At 41.6% G+C, this 22,156-nt stretch overlaps 3 protein-coding genes across 4 annotated transcripts; 2 read left to right on the top strand and 1 right to left on the bottom strand.

The window, feature by feature from the left end:
• Positions 1-407: 407 nt before the first annotated feature.
• zbed4 (zinc finger, BED-type containing 4) lies at positions 408-7,089 on the top strand. Its single transcript, XM_029630010.2, is given in 3 exon segments — positions 408-781; positions 2,354-2,758; positions 2,761-7,089. Coding segments are annotated over 2 exon segments (3,813 nt in total). The 5' UTR covers positions 408-781; positions 2,354-2,542; the 3' UTR covers positions 6,358-7,089.
• A 235-nt stretch (positions 7,090-7,324) lies between these two features.
• On the bottom strand, positions 7,325-14,633 carry alg12 (ALG12 alpha-1,6-mannosyltransferase). The gene is made up of 9 exons (XM_065008127.1): positions 14,447-14,633; positions 13,877-14,009; positions 13,500-13,673; positions 9,702-9,896; positions 9,365-9,467; positions 8,907-9,131; positions 8,527-8,696; positions 8,182-8,257; positions 7,325-8,090 (listed from the first exon to the last, which is right to left on the bottom strand). Exons 1-9 carry the CDS (start codon positions 14,603-14,605, stop codon positions 7,850-7,852), a joined length of 1,476 nt encoding a protein of 491 aa, XP_064864199.1. The 5' UTR covers positions 14,606-14,633; the 3' UTR covers positions 7,325-7,849.
• A 150-nt stretch (positions 14,634-14,783) lies between these two features.
• Positions 14,784-20,879, top strand: LOC115106857 (cysteine-rich with EGF-like domain protein 2). Of its 2 annotated transcripts, XM_029630008.2 has the most exons (11): positions 14,784-15,152; positions 15,567-15,649; positions 15,861-15,971; positions 16,200-16,291; positions 16,380-16,556; positions 16,718-16,816; positions 16,927-17,010; positions 17,184-17,279; positions 19,920-20,060; positions 20,289-20,360; positions 20,565-20,879. In XM_029630008.2, the coding sequence occupies exons 1-11, from the start codon at positions 15,021-15,023 to the stop codon at positions 20,621-20,623; spliced, it is 1,146 nt and encodes a 381-aa protein (XP_029485868.1). In that variant the 5' UTR covers positions 14,784-15,020; the 3' UTR covers positions 20,624-20,879. The 2 variants fall into 2 exon arrangements, with proteins under 2 accessions (XP_029485868.1, XP_029485869.1); XM_029630009.2 differs by lacking the exon at positions 20,289-20,360 and having other exon boundaries at positions 14,785-15,152.
• The last annotated feature ends 1,277 nt before the right edge of the window (positions 20,880-22,156 follow it).

Here is a 22,156-nt window from a genome sequence, read left to right as displayed (position 1 = left end):
TGTTATGCAGATCAAGTTTAGTAAACTAGCCACCATCCTTTACCCCATCTTCCCCTTCATGTGAAGCCTCAAAGCATGCAAGAGGATTTACATACATGTAGCCTAGTAATTTGTTCAAAGTTTGGTATGTGTTAAAATTCACATTTGATTTGAGTTTCATGCTGGCTGAGACAGTGTCTAAATTTAGACTCACTCCACACATAGTAACATTTAGATTTCATATTGTTCTCAGACAGCAAGCCTTTCATAACAATTTGTTTTGCCTGTGCTTATAGAAGTTAAATATGTTCATATGCATAAGTGTCGAGTTTTGTTGTGTAAATCATTTGCCCAACGTGATGGTTTCAGTGCCCCTGTGAGAGACCCTTCAGGTCAAGAAACCCCGTTGTTAAGGTTAAAATGTAAGAGCAGTGATAACAGGAGGAAAACAAACAACACCGTTGGTAAAAATTGATTAGTGTGTGTATTGGCGACGGCATATGCACACAATGTCAATAATGCACCATGACGTCTGTCAAGAAGTAATATTCACGTTTTGATCTATTAAGAAGTGTTGCTTTACCGACGAATGTTTCGTATTTTATTGTCCCTGCCGCCATATTGGAAAACCCTTCCACCCAGTGACATCATAAAGCGTGTTCCTTCCGTCCGATGCTGTGTGGACCTGATTCAACTGAATGTGAACTGCTAGGAGACAAAGCAATGAAGTAATCCCCCCCGGATCAATCAAATGTGTCGTATTTAACTGTTTAGTAACTGAAACATAAACCACGATTTCAAGGTATGTATGCTATCTTGGTCTAATATGATTTCTAGGAGTCTAGTTTTTTCTCTCTCCAAATAACGTCGTGAGTAATGTTCTGGGCTGATTCGGTTTGGTCCGTCTGTTCCATTACCAGGGCACGATCTGGTTCTGTCTCACCAGGCAGGTTATGCCCTGTGTGGTTTAGCTAGCTGGCACGACCAGGGTCTGTACTGTATCGGACACTGTCCCCAATTAATAAATAGGCTGCTTCATGTATGTAGTTGAAAGGCTAGTCGGTTTGTGAAATTATGGTTTCAGATTTCTGTTTTAGAAACCCGTGTGTGTGGTATATATGTTTGTTTTTGTGTAGCTAGGTTTAATGTGATACCTAGTTAGCCTCTTGACACTGACATTGTTATTATGTTGGCTGGCTAGCTAGGTTAGGGTTAGCATTTGGCATTACCTAAATGGGCTCCAAATTATGAGTAGAGTTTGAAATAGCTACTATTTTAAGGCAAATCAATGTGGCACCTTAATCCTGGATGTTGTTCGTTAGCTAACTACCCGGAAAAGTAGTAGCCAGCTTGCTAACGTTGGATCAGGAAATAAGGCTACTGTAGCTAGCTAGCTTTCACGCTAACCAGCTAGTTAGCTATCCAACTGGATAACGTTCAAGCTAGAAAACGAGTATGATACTGCGGTAGCTATTTTGTCTAGATTCCAGACATAAATATGGTCCGATCACCTGTAAAATCGAATTATGTCTGTAGTTGCTACAATCTTGGTGGAATATTTGTTGTGGTTTCCTGGTGGCTGAATGAATAACGATTAATTCCCCATTTGTTTCTTGTTCTTAGTTCATTTTAATGAACACTCAATGTGCAATAAGCAGTTTTATTTGTAGGCTAATTATAAAGGCATTATAAAGGCATTGTTGCTAATAAAATAAGGTTTACTGAAACTGATTATTAATTTGATAACCAATAACAATGTATTGTGATCTAGGCTATATTTCAATCATACATTGGGAAATTATACTCATTAATTACATAAAATTATCATCATACCTACTTTGAATATTAATAAAATGTCACAAATTAATGTCAGACTATACATTTTGTCATAGAGTGGGCTTAAAGGACCCCCAAAGTTAAAATCATTGCTGGAAGCAATGCACACCAACATTGAAAACAATTTAAATTAAAATGTTTTGGGTGGGGTACCACCTAAATAATGGTAGGCTAGTATCACTCTACATTCCTCAAACTCAACTCTGGACCTCAAAGCCCATTCCACTGCATTTTTGTTTTTCCTCTCTAATCAGGGACTGCTTTAGACTTGGGACACCAGGTGGGTGCAATTAATTATCAGGTAGAACAGAACCAGTAGGCTTCGGAGCTCGTAGGGTAAGAGTTGAATACCCCTGCTCTACACTGTCGTACTGCTAAGCATGTCTAATATATAATATAACCTAACACATCTGTTAAGGGTAATGTGAGGTCCGTTGGGTTGCCGCCTGACATGTTAAACAGTTTCTAGTCTGTCAACTTGTTTTTATCTGCTATTTGCTGAAATATTGATGTTTATTGAATTTCTCTCTCATTCCAGATCCTACTAGAAAAGGTGGAAACTTTGACACATTCGTAAATGGAGAAAATGGACTACAAGCTTGCTCCTTCTGAACTGGACAAACAGATTGAAACGTTGGTGTGAGAAATGCTCTTACACCCATGACTCATTAACTTTTGTCAAGCTGCATCAGAATTGGATTTTTTCGCAGAACTTTGGTCAGCTAACATGGATGGAGAGGAAGACCTCTCTCTTAAGAGTGAAGAAGATGTAGTAGATTCAGAAACTAGTGGCATAGAAAACAAGAAAAGAGAGGCGAAAGGAACATGTCTAAAAATTGAGGGGCAAGATGGCTACGTGTTTAAATCATACAGCATTGCCCCCCATGACACTGCAGATGCAAAGACCTCCTGTCCATCTAAAACACTGGCTAAAGACTCTTCCCCATGGCTTCAATTCACGAGGAGGAACCAGACAATTTATCTATTTCTCAGGTTGATGGACAATTTAAAATGAATGGGTCTGTCAATGAAACAGGTGAGGCATGTGACAAACATAATTCTCTTAGGCCTACTTCTCCAGCCATTTCAAACAAAAGCCTAAATCTAAACACTGAGGTCAAGATAGAAAATGACACATCTGAACATATTGAGGAAGAGGATCCAAATAGTATGGAGGAGGGGACCCAAGAGGATGAAAGGTTATCATATGATAGTTCTGTAGGCCCCTTTGTTAATAGAGACGATACAGATGATTACAGTAGTATGCTTAGTGGGTACACAAGCACTCTTTATGATGTTGCGATGGATGCTGTCACTCAAAGCCTATTGTCATCCATGAGAAGTCCCGCTAATGCTAATCCCAGGAAGAAATCCCCTGCCTGGAACCATTTCTGCATATCTCCACGTGATAGTACCAAAGCAATCTGTATGTACTGTATGAAAGAGTTCAGTCGAGGTAAGAACGAGAAGGACCTCAGTACAAGTTGTTTAATGCGGCACGTACGAAGGGCTCACCCCACTGTGCTTTTACAAGATGGCGACCTCTCCTCAAATACTCTGACTGCTTCTGCTGCCTCATCGGTAATATCCCCCTCAAATAACGGAAGCCTGGCAGCTAGCATTACTACTCCCGCCGCACGAAAGAACTCCTCACCGTCCACCTCTTCAGCAGAGGGCTCTGACATATCATCGTCCAAAGAAGTGTTACCAAAACTCGAACCAAAACTAGAACAGGGTGCTAAAAATGACACTGGCACAGTCTCATCCTCACATTCCAACAACAACCATGAAGAAGCGATGGATGGAGGTGGGTCTGAGCGCCTCGCTGCAACTCCTAAAAACTCAAGTTCTCGTAGAAGATCAGCTGTGTGGAAGCATTTCTACCTGTCACCTGCTGACAGTTCCAAAGCAGTGTGCATACACTGCATGAATGAATTTAGCAGGGGTAAAAATGGAAAGGACTTGGGCACTAGCTGTCTGATTCGCCATATGTGGAGAGCCCACAGAGAAATTGTCATTGAAGAAAATGGACAGGGCTCCAACATCCCACCACCATATACAAACCCACCAACGCTATTGTCTCGCTCTCAGCTGCATCAGGACTCAGTAGTGGACATTAAAAAAGAATCCCTCTTCGCTCCATCCTCCCCAGAAACAATATCTGACAAAGTGCCCCATAACGAAGATGAAAGCATGGATGTGAAGGAGTCTAACACAATAAACCAATTGGAACAGGATTCCTCCCTCAATCTCTGCTTTGGACTTCGAGATAAGGATGTTCCTTTACCTTCCTCACCGTGCGATCTGTCCCTTGAGGGCTCAGGCCTGAAAGAGGATTCGGCAAGTTCAATCTTCCAACAAAACAAAAAAATAATGAAACGGGTGAAATCCGAAGTGTGGCACCATTTCATCGTCTCTCCAGGGGATCAGCTTAAAGCCCTCTGTCGATACTGCCCCTGTGTCATCAGCCGGGGGAAACGGGGCGACTTCGGAACCAGCTGTTTGATGAGGCATCTAATGAGAAGGCACCCTGATGTCCTCAAAAACCAAAAAAGTACAAATGATAAGGACTCCTCACCTCATCCCTACGCTATTCTTTCTGCCACTGAGGCTGTTCCAGCCAAACTGACTAACAGCCCTGCTAAAGAGAAAAAGCCACACAACTCTGTGTTCAGTAAAAAGACATCAAAGTTGTGGAATCATTTTTCTATTTCCCCTTCCGATCCCACTAAGGTGGTTTGTTTGCACTGTAGCCGCACAATAAGTCGTGGCAAAAAGACGACAAACCTCGGAACTAGTTGTTTATTTAGGCACATGCAGAGATTTCATGGAAATGTTCTTGAAAGTAACAGTACTATCTCAGGTGATGTGCCGTCTGCTGAAATTCACGTTAAACACGAACTCATGGACAATTCTGTGTATGATGAAAACTGTGAAAGATTTGATGACTACCATCCGGTTGCCAAAAAAATCACCAAACTCGTTGCTGAAATGCTTGCACTGGATCTTCAGCCATCATCCCTAGTAGAGAACACTGGTTTGAACCGACTACTGGAGTACCTTCAACCTCAATATTCTCTACCCTCCTCTTCATATTTCACCAGCATTGCCATACCAGACATGTATGAGAGGGTGAAGGAGGTTGTTCTCACACACCTGAAAGAGGCTGAGAGTGGTATCGTCCATTTCACAACAAGCATCTGGGTCACTAGCCAGACTCGGGAATTTCTGACTCTTACTGCCCACTGGGTTTCATACGAATCATGTGTTAGACCTCAGGGCGAGGACTTTCACTGCTCTGCTCTCCTCAGTGTGTCACAGATAGACTGTGACCATGACATGCTCAATATACAGAAGCAGCTCGAATACTTCTGGGACACCTGGATCAGCTCTTTAGGGCTGAAAAAAGGATTTACTGTTACCGACAACAATGCCATTGCAAACGTCCTGGAGGACAACGACCATGTCATCGTGCAGTGCTTTGGACACACCATAGACCTAATTGTGAGCGAAGCCATAAAGAGTCAGAGGATGGTTCAGAACCTTCTCAGCATCGCTCGGAAGATCTGTGAGCGAGTATATCGCTCAGACAAAGCAAAGGAAAAGTTGGCTGAACTGCAGAAGGTTTACCAGTTACCTGAAAATTGCCTCATCCAGGACGTTCCCTCAAAATGGAGGACATCCTTCTTCATGCTTGAACGTCTGGTGGAACAAAAGAAAGCGGTCGACGAGATGTCGATAGAGTGCAACTTCAGGGAAATGATCAGTTGCGACCAATGGGAAGTGATGCAGTCGGTGTGCAATGCATTGAAGCCCTTCGAAGTGGCCTGCAGGGAGATGAGCAATCGCACTGCCACTCTGGGTCAAGTCATACCACTGATACACATCCTCAACCGAAAGATAGACATGCTCTTCGACGAGACGATGGGCATCGACAACATGCTCAAGTCTCTGAAGGAAGCGATGGTGAGTAGGATGTCATCAACCCTACGCAACCCCAGGTACACTTGGGCGACAATGTTGGACCCGCGGTACAAGGCTTCCTTGTTCACGGAGGAAGAGGCGGAGCAATGCAAACAAGACCTCATCAGTGAACTTCAGGTGTCCCTTTCTACCTCAATTGAGACAAAGCCTTCACTATCCAATGGATGTGGTGGAGAGGTCCCAGCATCATCAAATGGCTCTCCCTCAAACAACAAGGACAACCTCTGGGCACTCATGGATGACATCAGACACAAGATAAAACAGGAGGACAAGCCAAAATCATCAGAGCTGGCAGTGCTGGAATACTTGGAGGAGGACATACTTGATCAAAGCTGTGATCCACTGGACTATTGGAACCTGAAGAAGTTACTGTGGCCTGACCTTGCCAAAGTCGCTGTCCGCTACGTGGGCTGCCCTCCCAGCATTGTCCCAGCAGAGATTCTGTTCAGCACAGCCAGTGTGAACTGCACTCTGAATCAGCCCATGCCATTACTAGAAAACATGGAGGGGCTGCTCTTTCTAAAGGTCAACCTACCGTTAATTTATTATCAGCACTGATTAAAACCATTGCTTATGAGGAGCTCCTTATCAAGGTCCAATTCATAGAACTGTGAAATGACCCTTTTAGATTCAGGGGTAACTAAAGGAGAATAGATATACAGAGGTTCATTTTCAAAACATGAGTGCATTTGGAATTGTTAATTGCATTAATGTGTACTACTGTTGAAACACTTTAGAACTTGCATCAGTCAGCAACTCAGTGACGTGTCAGGGAGGGAGGGGTGTATTTAGCAGTAGGGGTTGTGAATATTTGTTCCTGTGTCTTTTTTTCAATGTCAGTTGTCTTCTCTCTCCTTGTGCCTTATCCAAAACTAATTCAGGTCAAAATGCTGTAAATACTTGCAAATCAAGTCTCAATTTAAATGACTTAATTTGAGAAACAATGCTGGGGTTTTTTCTAAATGAACACATGGCCCAAAAATAAATGCTGTGACTTAAAGATGTTAAGTTTTGTTATTTAATTATTTCATTGTGAATTTGTGGCTCATGGTACTGTTGATTTAGAAATTGCTTTAACTTGCTGAAATATTTAATATTATGCAAGATATTGCCATTTCAGAAGCAATTTGTTTGAAAATGTCTATAGCACAATTTTAAGCTTATTTAAGGGATTAAATTATGGGTTGTCAAGTAATGTACATATGTATAAATAATAATTTCTGAACTTAATTTGATAAACGTGGAACCATGCAAATTGTTGTCATTTGTAAATAAAGGTTTCTTATGTGATCCTTTGTTCCTGGTTTTGTATACAAAATTGGACCTGTTCGGTAGTGGACATTGTAGCTAGAAAAGTTCAGGCACCACCTGCCAGTTTCACTTAGTATTCTCCCTACAAAACATGACCCAGACATCCCACTGTCATGGGGAACAGTCACCAGGGAATGTTTAAATGTAACCTTTCTGTAAACAGTGGTCTCTAGAAACATGTAATACTGCCTTGTAAGTCAACACACAGGACAAATTTCCTCTTCAGTTTTATTCTAAAGATCACGACAAGCAGTTTTGTTCATATAGGAAAGCATAAACACATTCAAATGGATCAATAGCATAATGAGGTCTTTGAACTTATTTCAGAAAAAGAAATGCAGTTTTGAAGGATGGCAGTTATTGAACTGGGGTTATCTGACCACTTTGTTTGAAGGAAGTGTTAGACAGTAAACCAGTTACCTGGTTTGGTGGAGTAAAATTGGATAAGTATATTGTATTGGATCATTTTCAGTTGAAGTAATGAAAGGCCTATATACACACACTTTCTTTGCATGTGAATGGTAAAGTTGGCCTTGCCAGACACATTCTAGTCATTTCCATATTAAAAATAAAGCAGGTGATCCTTTCGGCGTACCCTACCAATACCTGGCTCCAAACAACTTATAGCCCAAAAGAGTGATTGAGTGTTCTGTTTTAAATACACAGCAATTTAGTTTTGGTTATTTACAATTTCGTCATAAGAAAAAACGAAATCCTGAAAAAGGACATTCCTGTCAGTTCAACTGGGACGCTCAGGATCGGGTACTCTTTCTAGCAACACCAGTTTGTCTCCCAGGTTTATACTGAAGAAAGGAAACCGAAAGGCATTCAACAACATGTTGCTGTAACCTTGGATGAAGGCCAAAGGCATGTGGGAGTCTTTGAGTAGTGCTATCTGAGTGGCATTGGCCTCCATCAGAACATGGGAGTAGGTCTTCATATCAGGGTGTCCAGGGCCAACGTCTTCTCTCTTGTCATACCTGACAATAGAACACAAAGCTGAATCCTTAGAATGCCTTTAGAAGGTTGGAAACGGTTATATTCCAGAATAGAATACCTAGTCAAACTAACCTCCAGTTTCTGTTCAGTTCTAAGAAACGTGACACTCCAGTTTGGGCAGCAAATACATCAATATGAACAGAGACATCTGAGGAGAAGCAATTGATTACATACAGCCTTTAATCAGTGTTTCTGCAACCATGATACTTCCCTTACTGTCTGATATTTTTAAAAAAGTATAACCTCTTACCAAGGGATATAGTTGTAAAAAAAAGTGGGTAAACACTGATAGCAGCGAGTAAATTAACGCTCCCTACTATACATAATACATTTTTCCGCAAAAGGTGGTGAAAAGTTCACTAAAAGTAAGAAAGGTGTGTAAACACTGTTTACCCTCCACTACATCACTGCTCTTACCTGATGTAGATGGTACTAGTTTATGTAGTACCTGCACCCCCCTGCCTCCAGGGTAGTTGTGATGGGACACGTACAGAGATATGCTGGAGTATGCAGCATTTGTCACCAACTGGCCAACCACGATTAAGGAGCCAAGTTTATACATCCAAGATTTGTGGTAGTTGTTCAGACTGTAGGACCGAGAATTAAAAAGTTCAACATTATTAAATAATGTGGTTTCTCTGTCCACACTTAAAGTATGTCCCCCGAAAGACAATTGAACTGTGACTCCATCCTGAAGGCCAAAAATGTCAATAAGCTTCTACCATGTTTTTTCAACATTATACTAAACCTCCCTGAACAGACAACACTCATGCCAATAACAGCCTCTCTCTCCTTACATGAAGGAGCATCCCCGTGCAGCCACTATATTCAGCACAGGGAAGGTGTAGAGGATAAAGCGTAGCTCCTTATGGGGCAGGAAAGAGTACAGCAGGATAAATCCTACAGTCGGCAGCAGCAGGGTGCGCGTCCGTCTGTCCAGCAGGCCTAGGGGGATGAACAGAACTGCGCAGCCCAGGGCACGGGGTAGAGCAGAGTAGAAGTACCACAGAAAGGGGGAGGTTTACTGGGGGAGAAAGTCAAGGAAAGATAGCAACTTGTTTTCAGATCAAAAGTGGGCTCTCCGTGATGAGTTGAAAATTACCCCATTACTTTCGTAATATTATCACAAACGTTGATACTAACTCAGAATCGATGAAGGAGAAGCAGGTGTCAAGCTGCGCTGCATGATTTAATTAGTTGACTGGGCATTATTGTTAGGGGTTTATAACAAGCATTTAGTGAAGTGAAGGATATTCCCCAGTTGGAGCTCTTGTTCAGGATGGTGTTGTACCAGAGTACCTGGCCCTCGGGCCAAAGCAGCTTATTCCAGAAGAATGAGTCAATGCAGACAGTCAAAGCTGAAAGAGAGAAGATAAAATTAGACGTTCATCTAAAGAGCACATATATTTATGACACTTCTAATCCTGAAAAACTACAGGGTATGTATGCATTTGTTCCAGGCAAGCTACAGCACACCCGACTCATCTAACTACTATAGCCTAGCCAGCTGTGTTAGTGCTGGGCTGGAGCAAAAGCCTGTACACTCTGTAGTTATCCAGGACCATAATTAGTGGTGCTGATAACAGATTTACCTAGTGACAGAGCACCTGCAGGAACAGCATAGTAGAACAGTTGAAGGATCCCCAGCCTCCTGCTCAGTAGTGACATGAGCAGCATAAGACCCAGGTAGAGACACAGTTCTGATCTAAACACGATGATGACGAGCGCAGAGAGACAGATGAAGGACCCATACCTCTGCCCCATCCATGCAGTGAACGCCAACAGAACTAGGAAGAAAACAGAACAGACCATTTAACGGCATAAGATAATCATCAGTGAAACTGCTGGAAGAAAGGACTTAAAATAGACTATATACACAAAATTATGTGGACTCCCCTTTAAAATGAGCGGATTCAGCCATTTCAGCCACACCCGTTGCTGAAAGGTGTATAAAAATCGAGCACACAGCCATGCAATTTCCATAGACAAACATTGGCAGTAGAATTGCCTTACTGAAGAGCTCACTGACTTTCAACGTGGTACCGTCACAAGACGCCAGCTTCCAACAAATTAGTTAATCAACTTATGCTCTGCTAAAGTTGCTCTGGTCAACTGTTAGTGCTGTTATTGTGAAGTGGAAACGTCTAGGAGCAACAAACAGGTCAGCAGCGAAGTGGTAGGCCACACTAGCTCACAGAACGGGACCGCCGAGTGCTGAAGCACGCAAAACATTTTTTTGCCTGTCCTCACTAAAGAGTTACAAACTGCTTCTGGAGGCAACGTCTGCACAATAACTTTGTCGGGAGCTTCATGAAATGGGTTTCCCTGGCCGAGCAGCCGCACACAAGCCTAAGATCACCATGTGCAATGCCAAGCGTCGGCTGGAGTGGTGTAAAGCTTGCCGCCATTGGACCCTGGAGCAGTGGAAATGTGATCTTCGGAGTGATGAATCATACTTCACCATCTGGCAGTCCAACGGACGAATCTGGGTTTGGCGGATGCCAGCAGAACGCTACCTGCCCCAATGCATAGTGCCAACTGTAAAGTTTGATGGAGGAGGAATAATGGACTGGGGCTCTTATTCATGTTACTGGCTGGGCCCTTTGTTCCCATGTAGGGAGTTCTTAACACTACAGCATACAAGGACATTCTAGATGATTCTGTGCTTCCAACAGTTTGGGGAAGGTCCATTTCTGTTTCAGCATGACAATGCCCCTGTGCACAAAGCAAGATCAATACAGAAATGGTTTGTCAAGATCGGTGTGGAAGAACTGGACTGGCCTGCAGAGCCCTGACCTCAACCCTATTGAACACTTTGGGATGAATTGGAACACCAACTGCGAGCCAGGCCTAGTCGCACAACATCAGTCCCCTACTTCACTAATGCTCTTATGGCTGAATAGAAGTCCCCACAGCAATGTCCCAACATTTAGTGAAAAGCCTTCCCAGAAGAGTGGAGGCTGTTAAAGCAGCAAAGGGGGGAACCAACTCCTTATTAACACCCATGATTTTGGAAAAAGGTGTTCAATGAGCAGTTGTCCACATACTTTTGGTCATGTAGTGTATTTTAAAGGTGCTGCACCTAGAATTGTTCACCAATAGCATGTGTAAGCTAGGTTAATTGCAACAGCACTAGGCTCCAGTCAAAACAAATCTGCCCCCTCACCCCAATCCATTTTCATGTAACATGGGAGACTCGCAATTGAGCATAACTTTCAGTTTTGGTCCTCCAGCTTTAAACAGCTGTACAAATTGTATTTTTTGTTATCAAAAATATATTTCACATTGATTTAAATGGTACAATGATTCCCTACAATATGCCGTGCTTGTTTCCTCACTGAAATTGAGAAAACAGTGTAGAATTGTAGCAACCAGGAAATGGCAGAGTAATTTTTACATTTGGCACTTGATCCAATATCCACTACATAACATAGCCAAAGTCAAAACAGCTCTCCCATTTTGACAACAGGTGCCACTCGGCAGGAGAAAGCAATAGGTGAATATCACAGCCAATCACAACGCTGCGGGTAAGTAATACTGTGAAACACCATCATTCCACTATTACTGCAGATATATTATGTACATGATCTGAAATTACAATGGAAAAAATCCTTTCTGTAGCATTGGCGGACATTTTTATTAGAGGTCGACCGATTATGATTTTTCAACGCCGACACCGATTATTGGAGGACCAAAATAAGCCGATACCGATTAATCGGGCGATTTTTTAAATGTATTTGTAATAATGACAATTACAACAATACTGAATGAACACTTATTTTAACTTAATTTAATAAATCAATAAAATCAATTTAGCCTCAAATAAATCATGAAACATGTTCAATTTGGTTTAAATAATGCAAAAACAAAGTGTTGGAGAAGAAAGTAAAAGTGCAATATGTGCCATGTAAAAAAGCTAACGTTTAAGTTCCTTGCTCAGAACATGAGAACATATGAAAGCTGGTGGTTCCTTTTAACATGAGTCTTCAATATTCCCAGGTAAAACGTTTTAGGTTGTAGTTATTATAGGAATTATAGGACTATTTTTCTCTATACCATTTGTATTTAAGTAACCTTCAACTATTGGATGTTCTTATAGGCACTTTAGTATTGTCAGTGTAACAGTATAGCTTCCGTCCCTCTCCTCGCTCCTGGGCTTGAACCAGGAACAGAACGACAACAGCCACCCTCAAAGCAGCAGAGCAAGGGGAATAACTACTCCAAGTCTCAGAGAGAGTGATGTTTGAAACGCTATTAGCACGCTCCCCGCTAACTAGCTAGTCATTTCACATTGGTTACACCAGCCTCATCTCAGGAGTTGATAGGCTTGAAGTCATAAACAGCAGAGCTGCTGGCAAAACACACGAAAGTGCTGTTTGAATGAATGCTTACGAGCCTGCTGGTGCCTACCACAGCTCAGTCAGACTGCTCTATCAAATCATAGACTAAATTATAACATAATAACACACAGAAATACGAGACTTAGGTCATTAATATGGTCAAATCCGGAAACTATCATCTCGAAAACAAGACATTTATTCTTTCAGTGAAATACGGAACCGTTCCCTATTTTATCTAACGGGTGGCATCCATAAGTCTAAATATTCCTGTTACATTGCACAACCTTCAATGCCATGTCATAATTAGGCGGCCCAAACTGTTGCATATACACTGACTCTGCGTGCAATGAACGCAAGAGAAGTGACACAATTTCACCTGGTTAATATTGCCTGCTAACCCGAATATCTTTTAGCTAAATATGCAGGTTTTAAAATATATACTTCTGTGTATTGATTTAAAAAAAGGCATTGATGTTTATGGTTAGGTACACATTGGAGCAACGATACGCACCGCATCGATGATATGCAACGCAGGACACGCTAGATAAACTAGTAATATCATCAGCCATGTGTAGTGATTATGATTGATTGATTGTTTTTTTTTATAAGATAAGTTTAATGCTAGCTTTCAACTTACCTTGGCTTACTGCATTCGCGTAACAGGCAGTCTCCTTGTGGAGTGCAATGTAATCAGGTGGTTATAGCATTGGACTAGTTAACTGTAAGGTTGCAAGATTGAATCCCCTGAGCTGACAAGGTAAAAATCTGTCATTCTGCCCCTGAACAAGGCAGTTAACCCACCGTTCCTAGGCTGTCATTGAAAATAAGAATGTGTCCTTAACTGACTTGCCTAGGTAAATAAAGGTGTTAAATAAAAATCGGTTTCCGATTGTTATGAAAACTTAAAATCGACCCTAATTAAAATCGGCCATTCCGATTAATCGGTCGACATCTATTATACAAATTAAGTTTATCCTACATGAGGCTTCTCCAACAGTATTTTCAACAAGATTTTCATCCAATAAATGTGTATATATCAGTGTATCTTACCTATTGGCAGTGCAAATATGTTGGGGAGGGGTCTCGTGCTGTAGAACATGAGATGGAACTGTGAGGCGCAGGTGAGACAGAACAGTCCCGCAACTGTCGACCCGAACTGCCTCCGAACCTCCCTCTGCATGCTCCATAGAGCTAATGTCACACACACTCCCAGGCAACCTCGCACTGGATAGCAAAAAAGGTACACATCAATACATTTGAATAAGTGGACTGATTTGTGCCATACCTGTCAAGCTGTACTTGATTTAGTTTGTCTGGAACTATGGAAACAATTGAGTAGTCCCAAAAGTGAAAAATCTATTGAACCCAGGTCTTCTCTATTGCACTGCTGTTGTTTATGGATATCATATAATAGTAGCAGGACTTACCCATCAGTTGTGTGTAGAATTTAGAAGCCTCCAGTAGTGACAGCAGGTAGAACAATGGGGAGCATACCGTTGATATGAACACAGCACCAAGGAATGTCCGTGGCACCACACCAGGGAATTCATGGTGGTCATACTGGTGAGACAGTGGGAAGATACTATCAACATAAGCAATAGAGTTCTGGCATTTGCATTTTTTATTTAACTAGGCAAGTCAGTTAATTACAAGTTCTTATTTACAATGATGGCCTACCCCGACCAAACCCGGATGACGCTGTGCCAATTGCGCGCTTCCCTATAAGACTACCAACCACAGCCGGATGTGTTGCAGCCTGGATTCGAACCAGGTACTGCAGTCTTAGACCACTCGGGAGCCTAAACTATTTGTCATTGTTTAGGTGGGCACAAAATGACTTACGGGCAGGTAAAGTTGTAGAACGCTTTATCAAGAGATAGTGTAACACTGTCAACAAGCATTTGCACCATGCATGTGTAAAGAAGATTAATGTTTGCTAACTTTTAGCTAGCTACCGTTAACGTTAGTTGGCTGTTGTATGCGTAGGTCTGTCTTACCTTTTCAAAATCAAGTCTGTGATAAAGAATATCATGCACTGCTTGTAAGTTGAAACTCTCTTCAACTTTTGTAAAAGGACAAATAAACAAATGTAATAGAGCCACCGAAATTAGTACAAACAACAGTGATTTCCCAGACGCAGCCCTCTTCTCTGCCATGACGTGAACGCGAATAGGAAGTTGACGCATGCGCAAGAATATGGAAATATTAATTTATTTTTACACGTGGGAAGACTGAAGACGGGTGTCCCGCGCGTGGCAGAATATCATTGGTACTTCCAGTGATTGACGGGCAAAATAGCAAATCACGACAAGCCACACTCGTACCAAGAGCCTGTCCGGAAAAAAAGTAGCTATTTTTTTCTAACTGCATGTACATAATACTTTCGAATGCTTTGCATAGATAACGCTAGCTAACTTCCAATGAATTGTTTTATATGTGGCTGGACTCTGTGCTGCATGTTGTTAGGGATAGGAAGTTTGCTGGCAAGTGGCTAAGGTTTAACGTTAGCTATGATGTGAAACTTCGAGTCATTCAACTGCTATCCATCTAAGGTTACTGTAGTTAGCCAGAATGCTATCGTTCCGTCAATTATTGTGGCTATTTTTTAACCTAGCTTTTATTTTACTATCACAATGCACCCATGCAAAAGACTTAAAAAGCTCATGTCATACCTGCAAACAGATAGCTGATAACTTCATTAAGGTAAGTTTGAAATGTTGCTCTGTGCATAATTTGCCTTGGCTAGCTTGGTAGTACTATCAATTGGCCTGATTCAAACCACAATCAATTGATGTGCTTTTATTTACCAGTGGGCAACCAATGATGGTGTATTGTGCTTGAAATGCGTTAATGTAACTAAGCCCTCCTGTTCTGACCTTGATGTAGGCTATGTAATATGATTGAACATCATAACACCAGTATACTAGTGAGTCAATTAACGTTAGACCAGTTTATAATGTGGGAGTCAGACCAAATAACTAGCTAACATATGTGTGCGCTCTTTACACCCAGATTACCAGACACAGTGCTGTAGTACATTTTCACCATTGATCAAATGACTGCCATAATATGTGTCTGGTTAGCTAGTCTTCATCCTCACACTACTTGTACCAACAGGGATTGGACCAAACAAAAAAGCAGAACTTTGGTGGAGGAAACACTGCTTGGGAGGAGAGGGCACTTTCCAAATATGAGACGAGGTAAGATTCCTATACACCACTCATCACACAAACGATTCCTCCTAATGCTGGACTGTTGCTGTGCTTATCACACATCTGTTTGCTCTGATCAGTGATTGCTAAACCTATTTGTCATGCTGACCAAGACCACGTATTCTCTGTTGACCCAGTGGCACAATAGAAGCTGATTTCTCTGTCTCCTCTTCCCTTTCCCTCCTCCCCCTCTCCTCAGTGAGATCCGCCTAGTGGAGATTCTGGAGAATCTGTGTGAGAGCAGCAGCTTTGACTGTAACCACATGGTAGAGGAGCATGAGGACCACTTTGAGACCTGGTGGTTCAAGAGGTGAGTACTTGACCTGAGTGATCAGCTAGAACACGAGGGCAGCACATGTCCCATGAGCGCAAAAACCCTTACTTACTTACTTAGGCCTTTTACTTCTCCTGGAGCATAGGCCATTGACATCAGATTTCATGACCCCTTATCACTATATTTGTCCTTGTAGAATATTTGAACTTCCAGGCTACAAGTCAATGGTCTATTGTGATTTGACATCTCGCTCTTCCAATCCAGGCAAAAGAAGCATCCTGATCTGTATAAGTGGTTCTGCATTGATACCATCAATGTGTGCTGTTTGAAGGGAACATTTGGCCCTGATTGCAATGGTAAATACGTACTCCTCCAACACCACATTTATTTGACTAATACCAACCAGCCATGGGTGAATGAGAATCATCTGTTTCCTTCTGACAGCCTGTGTGGGGGGTTCCGAGAGGCCTTGCCATGGCAACGGTGTGTGTGACGGTGATGGAACACGAGGGGGTAATGGCAGGTGCAACTGTGACCATGGTTACAAGGGGGAGTTCTGTCTGGATTGCATTGACGGATACTTCAATGAAATTAGGAACGACACGTTTTCACTATGCACAGGTAATTGGTTTATTATGTTTGCATGTTATTTTTTAACAATGGTTTACACAAATCCATTCCTTTCAGATCTAAGCAATGTGCCTAGGGGACAGGCTAGGGGTGTATTTGGAGCAGGGCATGCATCTCAGACCACCTTTCCCACTCAATCCCATACACTACAGAGTGCCACTCCTCCTGCAAGACCTGCACTGGTCTAACCAATGAGGACTGTGAGAAGTGCAAGACTGGCTGGGGGGAGGATGACGAGGGGGCCTGTCTTGGTGAGAGAGACATTTTTATACTTTTCTGTCGCATAAGTACTTTCCCTGTCATGAATTTGACATCAAGATCAAATTCACTTTTCCTGTTGCTTCTCATTGTGTGACACTAGATGTGAACGAGTGCTTGAACGACCCTCCTCTCTGCAAAGAGGATCAGTACTGTCTGAACACAGATGGCTCGTTCTCCTGTAAAGGTACTGTAAAGCTGGTTCACTACTTAGTGAGAGGACCATATTTACTATATTGTTGGATGCATACAGCTATTGTATTAGGGACTGAAAATATAAATATGTATACTGAATAAGCTATTTGTAATAAACTTTAAACATGTATTAACATTTGAACTCTGTGTTCTCCTCTTTGGTAGGCTGTGACAAGGTGTGTTCAGGCTGTACTGAGGCAGGGCCTGATAAGTGCCAGAGCTGTGCTCCTGGGTACCAGGACACAGAGGGTACCTGCACAGGTAGGGAGTCATGGTTAACTGCGTTCGTGGAGTGTGTCTGAAAGTGGGTTTTGCAAAACAAGTGGGAGGATCAACACAAAGTGTATCGAAAAAGTAACCGCTTGCTTGCTGCTTCCTTGTAGCATTTTAGCTAAGCCTAACCCCTTACCTAACCTAAACCTCATTCTCCTAACGTGCCACGTTACTTTTCCTGACATACTTAACCGGCTTTGCTAAAATGCTACAAGGAAGCAGTCACGCAAAAGTCTTGAGTGGAGACCAATCTGCCCGCTTTTTTTCACACAATGCCCACTTTGTCACATTCCACATATGTAGTTACCCACACTTGGAGCTAGGACATCTCACCTTACAGTATGGCCCTGAAGTATCTTCCTTTCCTCTCTCCCTCCCTTCATCACTTCTTTGTCATTTTGTTCATGATTTTATCCTTCCTTCCTTATTTCCCTCCTTGATGTTGCCACCTTCAGTTGTCCAGCCTGTGTACCCTGTTGGCCAGTAACAGAGAGGCAATAGTCTTGGACATAGAGTAACTCGTCCACAATGGAGGTTTGTCCATAGTCTGGACACTACCTTAAAGGCAGGACGATACAGTACATTACCACTCGCAATGCTATCCCTACATTTCTCTACATGCTAAATCTAGATCCATGTTTTAACTGTCAGATACTTTGCTTAAATATACTTTTTATGCTTTAAAGATGCACTATGCTGAAATCGCTCCGCCATTTCCTGGTTGCTGAAATTCTATTTGTTTGCCTAATTTCAGTTTGTGACATGTCAGGCAAGTATAGTGTAGAGAATCATTGTACCATCTAAACTGCTGTGAAATATCTTTTCCATAACTAAAAATATTGTATTTTCAGCTGTTTGAAGCTGGTGTACAAAACCAAAAGTAAAATACTTAAAAACAGGAAGCATAGAAATAACACCCATGGAACATATCTACCGCTTCATAGACTTGCTTCCAATGAGAATGACAGATCTGTAACTCACATTTCTATGTAAATTTGGTCGGGTCACCCAAAAAGTAACATATTGCATCTTTTAATGAAATGGGAATGACATGGATGTTGTTGAATGCTTATTACAATGCTCGTAACTCCTTGGCGGTCTGTGACATTTAAGATGAGGGAGGACGATTATTTGTTTTATGAGCATGGCCTTATTTCTATTACAGCATATTGGATGACTGTCATTCGTATTTTATTCACCCAGCCCAATGTAACATCGATAGGTTTAGGCTACTACATAATACTCAAATTTAGCAAACAAGACTTTCTTTTGGACAACTTCAGGTATATTTATCCCCATTCCGTTCGCTTCCGTTTTAAATGTTTTTCAACAGAATTGCCGGAATGAATATTTTCATAGCACTTAGCACATAGCACTTTCATAGCAGCCACATACGAACAGCATGATAGTTTTGTGCTTTGTATCGCATCTACGTACTCTCCTCCTCACTTTTTCACTTGTGGACTTCAGTGCAAAACACATCAGCTGTTAGTGACCAGGCGGAAGAAAAACTTTCCAAGCAGCACCTTCATATCATAACTGCTACACACAGCCTACATTGTCACCATATTAGCGAACATCATTCCCAACACATTAGTAAATCTGGTACAATCATGCAGTTCAGCAGTTGCACCGGCGGGTCCTGGTGGCATTAAATTACTAAAACTTAAAGCTTACCTTGACTTGGAAGAGTTCCAGTGTTGGATAGCCATAGCTAGCTAATTAACATAGCATCCCTCTGTTTCAGTGTAAGCTATACTAGTTAGCTGCATTCGCCAGCAAAGTGAAAATGAAAGAAATACAACTATATATAGCTAGCTCTCTCGTTTCTCAATTTTTCAAGAAATTAATTTGTTCAAAACTACTTCTATTGTCTTTCTATCTTTGAGTCAACTACTCACCACTTTTTATGCACTGCAGTGCTAGCTAGCTGTAGAGTATGCTTTCAGTACTAGATTCATTCTCTGATCCTTTGATTGGATGGACATGTCAGTTCATGCTGCAAGAGCTCCGATTGGTTGGAGGATGTCCTCTGGAAGTTGCCTTAATTACTGTGCAAGTCTTTGGAATGGGTTGAGAACCATGAGCCTCCTAAGTTTTGTATTGAAGTTTGTGTACTCGGAGGAGGACGGAAACTAGCTGACCTCCGGCTACACCATCGTGCTACCCTACAGAGTGCTGTTGGGGCTACTGTAGACCTTCATTTCAAAACAGTCTGTTTTAATCAATTATTTGGTGACGTGATTATATTTTGTATAGTTTTATGTAAAAAGGATAACTTGTTTTAATGTTTCACTTTTTTATGAAATTCACTGAGGATGTTGCTGTTTGTTACTATGCAAATACTTTTCCAACTGCTGATGTAAAAGGGCTTTATAAAACCTCTGTCTGAACCTCATCTCTAAAACAAATTTTTCTGGAAATGGAAAAAATGACCATATTTTCCCATTGCCTAACAAACAATTATAAAACTTCAGGAGCTATTTTGAATACATTCTTGGTTATAGAGTCATGAAATGAGTACACTGAGGGAATTTAATGCTTTTAATAAATGTAACAACATTTAAAAAATAATTTTCAAAGTCATTAGACAGTGCTGAAAACCAATTTGATGGTTGATCTGTTTAGATGTGAACGAGTGTGAGCAGCCTGACGCTGTGTGTACTGCGGGAAACCAGGAGTGTGTGAACAACAAAGGGAGCTACATCTGTATCTGTGCCAGCGGGTACGAGGAACAGGAGGGAGTCTGCGTCACAATACCTGAGCCAGGTAATCAATAATAACAGTCTTGACTAGTTGATTTATGATTTTAAAATGCATTTTATACATGACAACACACTTTAATTGAGTGTTGTTAGTTATCTTGTGTTATTGTTTCATGTAACTGCATTCTGCATAATAAGTCATGTTGACCACAACCATGAATTAAATCCAAATCAGGTTTAAGTACACTGTAGTTACTACTACAGTAACAGTATACTCTCTGAAATACTGCAGGTGCAGTTGTATCAGATGACTCTTGGTTCTCTTGGTTGACACTGTATTTGACATCAGTGCGTGATCAAGCAAGTATGTGTTTGATGTTTTTCTCAAATTCTATGTCCACAATGAGGTCATTCCTTTTGCAGCGTACGCTATACATAAAGACAACATATACACCACAAGGAAAGGATATTGTGTTGCCTTGTACAGTACATGAGTTGAGGGGTGTGGGACTTCCAGCGCTGGTCAGTTATTTTCAAGTGCTTGTGGTTTTGTCTTTGTTACCTTCAGAGGAGAATGACGAGGTGGCTGACACAGTGAAACGTCCAGAAGAGCATGTGGACCTTTGACCTCAGGAAAAGAACCAATTGGAACAAACCAGGAAGAGCATTTGGAGTAAATGTATTAGGTGGTTGTGACCTGTGAGACTACACCCCTATAGCTCACAGCATCAAAATATCCTGAGGCCACTACTTTTAAATAACTACATGGCAGTTATTGAACACTTGACATGCATACTGCACTCTTTACAGACTTTTATACCTGTGGATTATGGGTGGACAGCCAACAGAATGGCTGACAAAATAAAGGTTAAACCCCCAAGTACTCTGGTTCTTGTTATTCATGCAGGATTTTAACGTAATTCAAATAAAGTTTTTGAGAACAGAAATTATGGTGCGTATGTCAGATTATGGATCTTTCTGGATTAGCAGTGCCTAAAACATCCTCTTGGGGGCAGTCAATGCAATTCAAATACTGTTGTAGTTTTCAAAATTGAACTCAGAGTGGCACCCTAACCACATAGAATAAATCTCAAATCAGCTGTTAGTTGGATGAATCGGCAGAATGAAACGTACTGTTTTGTTTGCGATGAAATGGATCAAATGTGGTATTATTTTAGGTTTAGGCAATTGAAAAGATTGACGACCATGTCTTGTGGCTGAACTAGTGAAATGTGTATGTTTTAGTATGAACCTGATCCTAAATCATCAAATCAACTGTTTACTCCTGATCAAAGGCCGCATATCATATCCAACTAACCTGCTTCTCACCCTTCTAAGGAATGACGAAAATTGTTATGACCGTTTTTGCAGCCTTAGAGCTGGATGAGGAGCCAGTCGAAACCTGTCCTGGCTGGTGCTTTCCACAAAAAAAAGACCCCCCCCCCCCCCCATTCACACACTGTTATTGCCCACATTTCCCCTCTGTGGTACTTTTCCAGTGTTTCATCTGCTCAAAACCACAATGTGTGCCAAAAGTGAGATGAGATTTGAGTTTACAAGAAACCTCAATGATATGCCCCATCTGTATGCATAATGGTTTTGTTTTTGCACCCAGATGCAAGATGTTATGTCAGCATTGTAAAATTTGATGGGCCAAAATCTCCCTACATATGCTATATAAATGTAATTCAGGATTGTATAGATAAGTGGTGTATAGATGATGCCCTAATATTGCTCGGGAAATACAAGGAAACACTTGCAACACTCCACCGACTCAACAGTGTATTGCAGTCAGTGAGGAAAGTATGCATTCGTGTCACAACAGGTTGCTGTGGATACTTAGTGATGCCATGAGTAGTCCTTCAACTTTGCTTTTCCAGCATTTCTGTCTCTCTCGCTCTCAAGATCGGAAACAGAAACAACAATACTGTGAAGATTGACATGGATGTCTTTGCAGCTGTCTTTCCCAGAACAAGGCACTTCAAAAGGAACTAGTACACTCCATTCAGATGTTTTTATTAGCCTGCAATCTAACCCTTTTGTGGAGTAAATCCCTGCCTGAACTGTCAAATAGCCTCCGAAGTCCACAAGTGTGTGTGTGTGTGTGTTGGTTGAAGGGCTCTTAGGCTCTCTTCCACCTCTTTGTTGTGGTTGTGTGCT

Source organism: Oncorhynchus nerka, linkage group LG23 (genome assembly GCF_034236695.1).
Source record: "Oncorhynchus nerka isolate Pitt River linkage group LG23, Oner_Uvic_2.0, whole genome shotgun sequence".
Classification (NCBI taxonomy): Eukaryota; Metazoa; Chordata; class Actinopteri; order Salmoniformes; family Salmonidae; genus Oncorhynchus; species Oncorhynchus nerka.
This window is presented reverse-complemented; position numbering and strand designations above follow the sequence as displayed.

What these genes read in the sequence shown, in the direction of transcription:
- alg12 (XM_065008127.1), bottom strand. Translation starts at nt 14,605, where the DNA reads ATGGCAGAGAAGAGGGCTGCGTCTGGGAAATCACTGTTGTTTGTACTA. An exon ending in ATTCTACACACAACTGATGG is followed by an intron (nt 13,674 to 13,876) that starts GTAAGTCCTGCT and finishes TTTGCTATCCAG; the next exon opens with TGCGAGGTTGCCTGGGAGTG. An exon ending in GAACTGAACAGAAACTGGAG is followed by an intron (nt 8,091 to 8,181) that starts GTTAGTTTGACT and finishes TTCTATTGTCAG; the next exon opens with GTATGACAAGAGAGAAGACG.
- LOC115106857 (XM_029630008.2), top strand. Translation starts at nt 15,021, where the DNA reads ATGCTATCGTTCCGTCAATTATTGTGGCTATTTTTTAACCTAGCTTTT. An exon ending in TAGCTGATAACTTCATTAAG is followed by an intron (nt 15,153 to 15,566) that starts GTAAGTTTGAAA and finishes TTGTACCAACAG; the next exon opens with GGATTGGACCAAACAAAAAA. An exon ending in CTTTCCAAATATGAGACGAG is followed by an intron (nt 15,650 to 15,860) that starts GTAAGATTCCTA and finishes CCCTCTCCTCAG; the next exon opens with TGAGATCCGCCTAGTGGAGA.